This window comes from Syngnathoides biaculeatus, chromosome 7 (assembly GCF_019802595.1).
Source record: "Syngnathoides biaculeatus isolate LvHL_M chromosome 7, ASM1980259v1, whole genome shotgun sequence".
Lineage (NCBI taxonomy): Eukaryota > Metazoa > Chordata > Actinopteri > Syngnathiformes > Syngnathidae > Syngnathoides > Syngnathoides biaculeatus.
In genome coordinates, this window is record NC_084646.1 from 25952865 (window position 1) to 25965443 (window position 12579).

Below are 12579 nucleotides of genomic sequence, written 5' to 3' on the forward strand. Positions count from 1 at the left end.
ATGATAATACTGATGATCCTGTTTCAACCCAATAATGGATCATATTGAAGTGTATTCATACTGTTTACCCTTCAGCACAAAAGCATATTCACGCTCACATGTACTGTATATCCTAAAAAAAAACAATAATAAAACAACGGTAAAAATGCGCTTACGCCATTGGCAGGGAATGATATCCAGCCCAGCTCAGCCGTTGCTGTCCTTGTATCCATCACAGTATCTGTCATGCAAAAGAGAGGAGAAAAGGGAATTAGGAGTGAGTTCAAAATTGAAGCAGGGATGATAAGGATGACCATAGTACTGTATTTTCACAACTATAAGCCACACTTAAAAGTCTTAAATTTGTTCCAAAATGGACAGGGCACCTTATAATGAAGAGCACCTTATATGTGAACCAACATCCAAAACCTGTAACTGACTGGGAGGGTTCCTGCTGACACGCTACTGATAGAGAGGAGAAGCGGCCAGGTCAGATGACAACATGCTGACGTTACAGAGGGAAGTCTAGGCATGGGAAAGGACGCTAAAGGCACACCCCGCAGCTGGTAGTTGTTTTGTGCTAAACAACATCGCTTTGGCTAAGAACCCCCAAAAATGGCACCAATGAAGAGATACGCTTACGAAGCACAGTTTAAACTGCAAGCTATCAGTTACAAGGAGAAACATGGGAATCGAGCAGCCACGAGAGAATTCAAGATCACCGAATACATGGTGCTAAAGTTGAGGAACCAAGAAAACAAGCTTCCCCATGTCAAGAAGTTGAAGCTGAGTTTCAGCAGGAACAGGGCAAGGTGGCCCGAGTAGGAAGAACAACTCGATCAATGATCAAAAGAACAAACAATCGAAATGAAAAAATAAGCACAATAAATTAACTTGGATTAATTAATTAACTATTATTCCAAGAGGCTTGACGAAGCAACTCCAACTGCTGGATATTAGCGTAAACAGGGTGTAGAAATTGAAGTTGGGAGGGGCGTGGGAGGGATGGATGACAAATGGCGAACACAGCTTTATTAAGACTGAGAGGCACAATTGTGCCTGCACCTTATGTGTGTGTATCTTTCAGCTTGTCCCTTTCGGAGTCGCCACAGCATCTCATCTCAGATAAACGCATATATATGTTTGGCACAATTTTTACACCAGATGCCCTTCCTGATGCAACCCTTCTCAGGGGAGTGGAGGCCCCAGTGGGATACGAACCCACAACCCCTGGTTTACCAAACCAGTGTTCTAACCACTGAGCTACGAGGCCTCTTATGTGCCTGCGCCTTATATATGTGTTAAATACTTAATTGCACCCGCAACTGACACTGCACCTTTTAATACAGTGCGCCTTATGGTCACGAAAATATGTTCATTGATAAATTCAAGAATTAATAAGAAATCTTGGCAGAACTGATTAGTGATTTTTTTTTAAGCAGAGAAGCGTGTTTGGCTACAAACAGGAGCAGTGAGTTCATTGTCATCTCAACTTGTATTTGTGTTCTTAAGAGGAAAAAATTGTTGAACTACTCATAACTTCATCTTTTCAAAAACGATAATGAAAAATATATAATCATAAAATGCATTGTCAAATAGAACACATTGTATCCACGAGTGTCCTCAAATTGTACGTTATTTTCATTCCTTTCATTTATATATTGTTTGGTTTTTTTTGACAAATGGTGACTCACCAGCTCCCTTTGAGGTAAGTTATGACTCATGTAATTAACATGAACTAACTGTTATTATTCTTCCTGCAAATATGGTGATTTGGTACTTGTCAATTAGGATCACCTTGAACAATTGGTTACCAAGAACAATTGGTTACAACTCAATAAATATGACTTTCACTTTGAAAGATTCTCAATCACATACCAGTAAACACCAGCACTTTATTAAAATCCTCAGGACTGACTACAGTACAAGTATGTATTTTGCGTTTTTGCAGTACAGTTGACTAGTGTGGCTCATTATTTGGCAAGAAGAATTTCAATCAGGTGTGATCTGGGTTAGGTTATATTTGTTGTTAAGGAATCATTTTTTTTAATACAATCCACAAATTGAGTTTTAAACAATTAATAAACTATTTATAGGGATGTAATGTGGCACTGGCACATACAACAGCACTGATTGCATCTTTATCTTCAAAGATACATTTATTCCCATTTGAGCAGCTTCTTTAAATTTTGCTGCGATTGGCCAGTTCGGAGTGTACCCTGCCTCCTGCCTGATGCCAGCTGGGTTTGTCCAGCACTCCTGCAACCCTCGGGAGGATAGGCGGCTCAGAAAATGGACAGGTGGGTCTCTGACATTTTTAAATCTGAATTACGGTTAGAAAAGAAAAGTGAACTACTTCAGCTTTGATCCTGGAGAATATTAACATTGACATTGATATTGTAACCATGATTGAAACTATTAAGTTTTAGGACGGATAAGTGGCTGGTATTTATCGGTCATATTTGGGCTAAAATGACAATGTAATGCTGATTACACATGCTTGCTAAAACTCTTATATATATATATATATATATATATATATATATATATATATATATATATATATATATATATATATATACATACATATAGCCACTTTTTCATCATCATTTTCATCATATTACTTGCACTGTATGCAGTTTTGTCTTTTTTTAATATTGTGTTTGTCATTTTTATTGTTTTTATCCTGTTTTAGATGTTTTATCTCTTTGTTTTCAAACACCTTTCATCGTGTAAAGCACATTGAATTACCTCTTGTATGAAATGCGCTATACAAATACATTTGCTTTGCTTTGCTAAAACAAGCTTCAAACTATTTAAGAAGAAACTTGTTAGTGAAACAGCAAGTCATCTGCCATCAGGTGTAAATAAGACAAATTTAATTGCATAATTAACTCTTGCATGATATGTTTGACAGAGGTCACACATCATGCAGGTAGCACAAACCCCATCATCCATCCTTTTGTAGTACAACATGGTGAGAGAATGACATTACACTGTGAGGAGGCTGCAGGCAAACACGCCACTTGATTCTTCGCATGCCCTCCTCCTCCTGCATTTGTTCACACCATCACCCTGCTTCTCATTATCTCCCTTCTTTGACACACCCTCCCAACCTTCATCCTCTCTTTCACTCTTCCTCTGTCTTTCATCCGCCCCCTTCACTTTGGGTGTTTCTTTTTTGTCAGTGAGCTCGCCTAATTACAGCAGAACCCGCTTTTTTCAGCTCTCCCTTGAGGATGAAGGTCGTTTGGGGAAATGAAATGCTTGTCACGCGGAATATATTCCACTATCAGAAATCACAGAGCAAAGCTTATTCACACAGTGACAATTGTCACCATCCAATTTGTAGCTTCAGTGCATTCAGTGCCGTCTTGTCAACAAACACTCTGGGGAAAAAAAAAAGAAAATAAAAAATACAGTGATTATTCTTGGTATTCATTCAGTTTTTGGTTTTCTTCTAAGCATATCCAAAGGTCTTTGTTGTTGGTGTACAAAGAACAGGCCTTAAAAGCTGATGGTAAAAATAAAAATAAAAAAATAAATAAATAAATAAAATCAACAAAAGAAATCATGAAAATTCTACATATTAGCAATTTTCAAAGAGGGCTTTCGATTTAGGGTTTGGCAGGGAGAATATGTATTTTATGTATTTCTTTTTTCATGCTGGTATGCAACTCATAACATTTTAGTGAGGATTTGGGTGAATTCACTATTTCAGTCACAATTGCATACGAAGGTCAAAGAGCGGGCTATCTTTTGTGACCAGTAGTAGATACACAAAAAATGTATATCTTTTCTACAGCTTGGGGTTGCAAGGAGCAAGAAATTATCCCTGCTGACTGTCACAGGACTCATCGCAATATGCAGCCAATGCAGATAATACAGTATTATTTATAGAAGCTGGTCATCTGGGGGTTAGAAATACAGAGACAATACCAAGTGGCTGATATAAAATTCACTGGTCAAGTATTTTTGTTGTTTCTAATTTGATGATACATGGCAATAAATGACAAAATAAACATGTTAACGTAATCGAAACCTGCTACATGCTACAGCTCAAGACTCCTTTTTAGTCTCCCCTTAAATCACCAAGTCATCACCTTACTGACAGAAGTAAATAAAGAACAAATACTTGTTCTTGTCAATTGCTGTTGTTTGTTAACGTGTCTCAACTGATCCACTGAATGCAATGTTTTTGTGTGCGTTTAGCAGATCACCGCCATGATTTTTAAGTGGAAGACCGACCACTGCAAACCGAGGTGGAGGGTAGCTGAGCATAAATACATTCCATAAATAAACATAACCTTCCTTTTGGTTTGCCTGTATGTTGCAGTTTAATTTAACTTGGATTTACAGTCATTCAAGTACATATTTTATGGGTATTCATGATTACATGAAGACAACCTTAATTAGAACAAAAAGTAGTGTTATGTTTCATGGTCTACAGGTTTATGAGAGAGCCTAATTAACAGCACATACGCCTTTATGCAGAGTAGGGAATACTACAGTATATAATCATCTTAATTACTGTTGACATGTTGAAGGTTGTGGTTGCACCCATCTCCACACCTTCTAAATATAAGCTGTGCGACAAACGTGGGGTCTAAACCATTCAATCGCATAAAGACCAGCAGGTAAATCTGTATGGTACTGAAGCACTCAGAGAGCCCGTTAAAAGCTTTTAGGGGCTGGTATGGAAGACATGAAACTGTTTCCATAACAGCTGCTGAATGGTATCATTTTCCTATGTGTGATGAACTCGTGTTGCTGTACAAATGGTCAGGTCAGACCATTGGATGCTAATTAGCCTTGAATTGTCCATTCAAATCACTGCTGTCCAAAGCGTGCCAATTCCTCCGAACATATCCTAGAGCTTTGCGAAAGCGTGTGTCAGTGTGTGTACAATACAGCATACACTCTGTGTAATTCCATGTAAACAATGACAGGTTTTGTGGAACAACAACAACAATAGGGACACACAAGCACGCATGTCTACAAGAAAAACACTAAAAGCTCTCCTGGAGTGTTAGATGTCACATGACTCACAGGGTGTCTCATTCTGGACCATTTGGAAATACAGTGTAATACAGCACTCCCGCTTATCCTTACAAAAGTCACGAGAATACTGGAGCCTCTCCCAGCCATCTATCGGGCAGGAGGCAGGGTACACCCTGAATTGCTTGCCAACTAAATGCAGGGCACACAGAGACAGACAACAGTCACACACATAATCACATCTAGGGGCAATTCAGTCTCCAATTAATGCATGTTTTTGGGATGTGGGAGGAAACCGCAGAAAATCCACGCAGGCACGGGGAGAACATGCAAACTCCACATAGGTGGGGCCAGGATTTGAACCCCAGTCCTCAGAACTGTGAGAAAGAAACAACAGTCCCAGTGCTAATCGGCCAGGAAAATTAGATTGATATGGCAACATAAAGAGGCTGAAATGTGATTATTATTTTTTTTTTTTAATCAAATGTTGAAATACTTTATTGGAAGCAGTGCAGCCATGGGGCAAGAGAAACATTACAAAATACAGGGAACAGAGAGTTGGAGAAAAATTACAATTCCATGGTATAAATATAAAAATGTATGTCGTAAACTAAAGTGAGTGCTTTTGATAGTTTTTAGGCTATCAGAGAAGGCCTCGGTTATAATCAAAATTTAACGTTATCTTTCTAAAGGCTGAATATTTGATACATCTCTTCTATTTGGGACAATTGTAACGTGCAAGTGGTCATAATGTTTAAACTGGGTGGTGGACTGGATGCAGCATTCACTATGAACTGATGCTATGGTGCCTATAAAAAAAAAATTAAAAAAAAGAAAAAAATCCAGGTCCCTTCCGCAACAAAAGCTACCGCTTTTACAAAAAACTATAAAGTCTAATGCATTAATGTTCATGTTCTACATCACCTAATAGGCTCACCCTGATCTTCCACAAGAGTCTATTCAGCAGTTTGAAAACAGATTGTATCTTAAGAAAACGTGCATCATTTTAAAACACAGTGGTGGACAAAATTACGCGAACCCAACAACAGGAGGACAACTGTATGTAACAATGCAATTTGAAGGTTTTAGGTGTTTTCATTGTAATTTTTGATCTGTTCCAAATGCCATGATGCCCGATGGTGGAAGAAGTAATCTAATCTAATCTAATTTCATTTTTTTTTTTTTTGTTTTTGTCCTGTTGGGTTGTTAGGTCAAGAAGAATGGAGGATCTGTATCCCTTTTATGCCGGAACAGTTTTACAGGGGAGTTTTTAAACTTCTGATGTGGTTTCTTAGTATTGCAATTGAAGTTGAGAATCAGAGTTAATCAGTCGAACACAATAGTTTCTAGAGGGGAGAGAGAAACGAAGACAAAAGACAAAGCAGGGACAACAGGATAACGGGATGAAAAAAGTAAATCATTACATATCTATAACAATTAAGCATTGTTGCTCACGAGTATTGGATTGGGCTGTAGTGGTGAGGGACGGACTGGACAAGATAGAACAGGACAAGAACAAGAGAAGAAGCATGCAGGACAAGTATCGTAAACCCGGCCATAAAACTGAAGTGTGCTGGGATTGACTAAGTGAATTATGAAAGTCTATTGTTTGAAAGTGTAAGTGAAGGGATACTCAAGCTATTTGCATATTCATGAGTTATTTGTTGGAATAAGTGAGTGGCCCCACACCCAGTGAAAGAGTCCCAGGGGTGTGTGCTTATAGACACCTGCAAGTGCACTGACACCATTTTACATGCACAAAAGACTGACAGAAGTGTCGTGTAATTGCTGTGCCTGCACCATGGAGGCTGAAGATCCCACACTGTCAGTCAATGGGCCGGATCAGGCCCGGAGGTCCATTGAAGAGCAGCCCGCACTGAGAGACCCAGGCCAGTTTTCCAGCCCCACTGAGCCGACCCGGCAACTGGCCACCCTGCAGGGGCCACAGGGGCTCAATGCCACCCCTTCCAGTCACCCATCCACCCCATCCCTCCCAACACATCTGCATCACCCTTTGATATGTAAATGTTCCTATATGTGATTATCCATCCATACATCCATCTTCTAAGCTGCTTATCCTCACAAGGGTCGCCTGGAGCATTGGAGCCTATCCCAGCTATCGTCGGGCAGGAGACAGGGTACACCCTGAACCCAGTCTTTCCCGCATCCAAGACAGATGAATGGAATTTCTGGTCCATCTGCCTGGGTTGAAACCTTCTTCTCTGTGTCTTTGCCTCCAACAGTCAAGCAATGCTCCCCTCAAAGTTTGACAGCCCCTATTTCACTGCATATCTCCAGACCAATCAGTCAGAGGCAGTGGCCTCCCTGGTGTCCACATTAATTTGAAGGGTTTTCAAGTCTCTCTTGCCGACATCCTTAAAGAATTTGGGTCTGCCTATGTGACGGGTTCCTTGTGTCAGTTCTCCATAGAGTATGTCCTGTGCCATCTCTGCTAACTGTATCAAATGCCTTTGTCGGGTCATTGTTCTCTGCATTTCTCCTGCAGCTGTCTGAAGTAGAGAACCATGTCAATAGTGGACCTGTTGGCATGGAAGCCACACTGAGATTTAGTGTAGATTCTCTCTGGAAGCACCTGGAATCTCTTCAGTGCAACATTAGCAAAAAGCTTCCCAACAATGCTCAAGAGGAAGATGCCACTGTAATTGTTACAGTCACAGTGATCACCTTTGGTCTTGTATTATGTGACAATGTTGGCATCCCTCGTGTGTTGTGGCACTTCACCCTCCCTCCAGGACAGGCCGAGGAGATGATGCAGCTCTTCATCCAGAATGTTTTTGCAGCACTCCAGGACCTCGACTGGGATAGTGTCTTTCCCTGGGGCTTTGCCAGTGATGAGGGAGTCCAGGGGATCTTGCAGATCTTTGAGCATTGGTTCACTGTCCAGCTCCTCCTGCATTGAGGGCATCTTTTGAGACTATGTTCTCCCTGGTGTGGAGCATGGATATGGATAAGGGAAAATGCGAGTGATTCCCCCACGCATCTTCTGCATCTCCCCTAGCAACTTTTATCTAACAGAGGGTCAATCTGTTGACACATGTTCCACCGACACCAGTCTTGGAAGCAATCGGTAGCTCAATGAGACACTCTGCTATTTCAGAGGGTACAAGAGGAGAAAGGAGACACATGCTTGCACGGTATGAAGCCTGGAAATGCCAACATAAAGACTGTTATACTGCAGTGTGACATACTGTATTGCTGAAGGGGCAACTCGTGAGGCCAAAAAACGAGGCACAGTGTAAATGTATGCTTTTAAATTTCTACTATTTCACATCATCCTAAAACACTGCATATAAAAGGAACATTTCTGGATACTACCAACGTTTTAATGTTGAATTGGTTTGGAAAATATAGAAATAGTTGTGCTTTTTTCATTTCATTTCATTTTTTCATTCAAACATTTTTTCCAAGGGTTCTAGCAAGGTATTTCACAGACAAACTGCTCAGCTATAGTTCCATTGTTTGTGGCTAATCATTGTTTCAATAGAGAGAAGAGCTTTAAGTGAGTATACTGTGAATCCTTCCTGTTTAAAGTGCCAGATGTGATTTCATATAAACAAGTACACAAATATTTCAAAATGATTCAAGGAGAAAGAGCAAATAATCTGAACAACATTGATAATTTGAACCAACCTAGAAAATGAGTTGATTTTAGGGAAAAATTAATTGCTAACTTTTTGTTCAATACAGAGATTTCAACTCAATTCACAATTTTCTTTAAATCATGCTCCAGTACAATATTCACTATATGTAGTAACATTTACACACATTTCAGACAATAAAAACATTAAAAAGGGTCATGTTTTGCCAAACCGACTTTTCTAGAAATTGGGATGAAATATTGTCTTTATGGTGCCTCATTATCCATGTGAAATCTATTCACACAAGTTTTGTTTTTGATTTTTTTCGCTGAGAGGACTGAAATCTCGTCATTTGATTTCATTGACATTATCTAGATCACTAGGAAAGATCTCCACTTTCCCTTTCCGCTCCTGAAGCAGCTTGCACTCACAAGTGGATCTTGTACACTGCAACAATAGGTTTCAAATATGAACATAGGGGCTACAAAACTGGGTCAAACAGAAGTAGCTGCCAGAGGGGGCTTCTCTGGGCACTGATCTGACAAAACCAAGGTGTTTTTTTCAAAGTAAATTTCCAATTTTATACTAAGTCCACGATAGAGATTTACTCATTGGAGTCCTACAGTAAATAGCCAAAATAGCGGAACTTTGAAAGTGTGTACAGTATTCCGCCTTTCGCCCGAAGTTAGCTGAGATAGGCTCCAGCACTATCGCAACCCTTGTGAGGATAAGTGGCTTGGAAAATGAATGGATGGATGAAAGCTCTTACTGAAGTAATTCAAGGACAACAAAAATGCTGTGTGAGCCTTTAAAGGAAGACCTTTTCACAGTTTTTTTTAAGTGGCTGAATATACCACATCAATTAGAATGCTTTCTGACATACATATGTACATATACTGTACGTAAATATATGATACAAGATGCAATATTTCTGTTTAAACTGTATTTATGTACAATATGAACAGAAATACATAAATGTAGGACTAAATGTAAATGACATACCACTTCATAACTTTGTTATAGAGTGAATTATTTTGTCTGGGTAAAGGTGCCCATACCTTTCAAATATATTGTATTAATTTAAATGCAGTTCTTTAAAATTGTTCTAAAGGTGATTGGTATTTTAAAATTGTCTTTAGTTAATGCTTCCTCCCATGTTACAGGGTGTGCATATTTCCATATTTCATCTTTATGGACTTGGGAAAAAAAATAATAAATGGAATGTATTTTGACAAACTGACTTAATGTCCTCACAGCGACCGGGAAATAATACCATCAACAACCATCAGAAAACACCATCCACTTTCTGAGCTACTTATCCTCAAAAAGGCCACAGAAGTGTTGGAGCCTGTCCAGCTATCTTCGGGCATGAGGCGGCATACATCCTAAACTGGTTGCCTGCCAACTGCATGGGACATATAAACAAACAACCACTCACACTCAAATTCACACCAATGGGCCATTTAGCTTTTAACTTCCTCAATTAAACTATCATGCATATTTTTTGGATGTGGGAAGAAACCAGAGTTCCTGAAAAAAACCCACACAGGCACTAGGAGAACATCCAAACTCCACACAGGCAGCGCTGGGATTTGAAACACAGTGCAGAGAACTGTAAGGCAGATGTGCCAACCAGTTGCTCCACCATGGCGCCACATTTTTAAGAAAATACAATACAGTAATACACACACACATATAATGTATTTATATACAGTATACCGTGACACGGTGGCGCAGCTGGTAAATCATTGGCCTCACATTTCTGAGGACCCAGTTACAATCCCGGCCCCGCCTGTGTGGAATTTGCATGTTCTCCCTGTGCCTGCGTGGGTTTTTTCCGGGCACTCCGGTTTCCTCCCACATCTCAAAAACATGCAACATGTATTGGACACTCTAAATTACCCTTGGTGTGATTGTGAGTGCGGCTGATTGTCTCAGTGTGCCCTACGATTGGCTAGCAACCAGTTCAGGGTGTACCCCGCCTCCTGCCCGTTGAAAGCTGGGATAGGCTCCAGCACTCCCCGCGACCCTTATGAGGATAAGCAGCAAAGAAAATGGATGGATAGATATACACAGTTGAAGCCATAGATTTACATACACTGTGCAAAAACAAGTTTAATTTTTTGTGTCAGTGTCTGAAATCAATTCAGACTAAACCTTTCCTGTGTCATGTCAGTCAGGATCACCAAAAGTATTCAATTTTGTGAAATCTCCCAACAATGAGAGAGAGAATTTCTGACAGAATTTTACGTTATTCACGCTGAGATCAAAAGTTTATATACAAAAAAATGACTGTCTTTAAAAAACATGCGGAAGCCTGGATGATGAGGTCATTAGTTAGGAAGCTCCTGGTAGCGTAACTGTCAACATCTGAGTTAATTGACGGCACACCTGGTGATTAAGACCACACCGCAAACACGCTGCTTTATTGGAATCATTGGAAAATCAAAAGAAATCGGCGAGGAAATCAGAGAAATAATTATGGAGCTCCACAAGTTTGGCTCATCCTTGGATGCAATTTCCAGATGCTTGAAGGTGCCACGTTCAAACAATTATTTGCAATGAAAGTCTAAACATCGTGGGAATGTTCAGCCATCAGACTGTTCAGGAAGGAGACAGGCTCCATGTCCCAGAGATGAACGTGTTTCGGTACGAAATGTGCAAATCAATCTAAGAACAAAAACTAAGCCGCTTGTGAAGATGTCAAATGAAGCTGGTAAGTGTCATTATCTACAATGAAACAACAGTTCCTTGGCGATAGGGACATGGAATGTCACCTCTTTGGCAGGGAAGGAGCCCGAGTTGGTGGGTGTGGCCGAGAAGGTTCAACTAGATATACTCCCCTCTATGCAGCGCTTGGGCTCTGGTACCACTCCTCTTGAGAGGGGTTGGACTCTGTTTCACGCTGGAGTTGCCCATGGTGAGAGACGTTGAGCAGGTGTGGGTATACTCATTTCCCCCCAGCTCGGGGCTTATATATTGGGGTTTATCCTGGTGGAAGAGAGGGTAGCCTCCCTTTGGCTTCAGGTAGGGTGCTGACTGTTTGTGATTATCCCCCAAACAGCAGTTCAAAGAACCTACCCTTTTTGGAATCCTTAGAGGGAGTGCGAGAGAGCGCTCCCTCTGAGGACTCCATCATTCTGCTGGGGGACTTCAATGTTCACGTGGGCAATGACAGTGAAACCTGGAAGGGCGTGATTGGGAAGAATAGCCCCCCGATCATAACTCAACTGGTGCTCTGTTACTGGACTTCTGTGCTCATCACAGATTATCCATAACGAACACCATGTTCAGGCATAGGGGTGCCCACATGTGCACCTGGCACCAGGGCACCCTATGCCGCAGTTTGATGTTCGTAGTTGTGTCATCGGACTTGCGACCACATGTCTTGGACACTCGGGCGAAGAGTGGGGCGCAGCTGTCAACTGATCACCACCTGGTGGTGAGTTGGCTCCGATGGTGGGGGAACATGCTGGTCTAACGTGGCAGGCCCAAACGTATTGTGAGGGTCTTCTGGGAACGGCTGGCAGATTCCCCTGTCAGAAGGAATTTCAACTCCCACCTCAACTTTGATCACATTCCGGGGGAAGCAAAGGACATTGAGTCCGAGTGGACGATATTCCGTGCCTCCATTGCTGAGTCAGCCGACCGGAGCTGTGGCCGTAAGGTGGTCGGTGCCTGTCGTTGCGGAAACTCCCAAACACGTTGGTGGACACCAACAGTGAGGGATCCTGCCAAGCTGAAGAAGTAGTCCTATTGGGCATTTTTAGCCTACAGGACTCTCGAGGCAGCTGATAGGTACCGGCTGGCCAAGCGAAATGTTGTTTTCGTCCTGACCGGATCTTCAAGTTCGGCCAACCAGTTTATATGTGTTTTGTGGACTTGGAGAAGCCGTTCGATTGTGTCCATCGGGGAGTCTTGTTCAGGGTTCTTCGAGATTATGGGGTACCGAGCCACCTGATACGGGCTGCTCGGTCCCCGTACGGCTGTTTGGTCCGCATTG

At 41.3% G+C, this 12579-nt stretch overlaps 1 protein-coding gene across 3 annotated transcripts in view; it reads right to left on the reverse strand.

Moving 5' to 3' along the window:
* The window catches only part of LOC133503471 (ephrin type-B receptor 1-like), a 105900-nt gene that overhangs the window by 77754 nt on the left and 15567 nt on the right, over positions 1-12579 (reverse strand). For all 3 annotated transcript variants that reach the window (XM_061825149.1, XM_061825147.1, XM_061825148.1), the window contains exon 2: positions 156-220. In XM_061825149.1, the coding sequence (XP_061681133.1) occupies positions 156-220 (65 nt within the window). The remainder of the gene's footprint in view (positions 1-155; positions 221-12579) is intronic.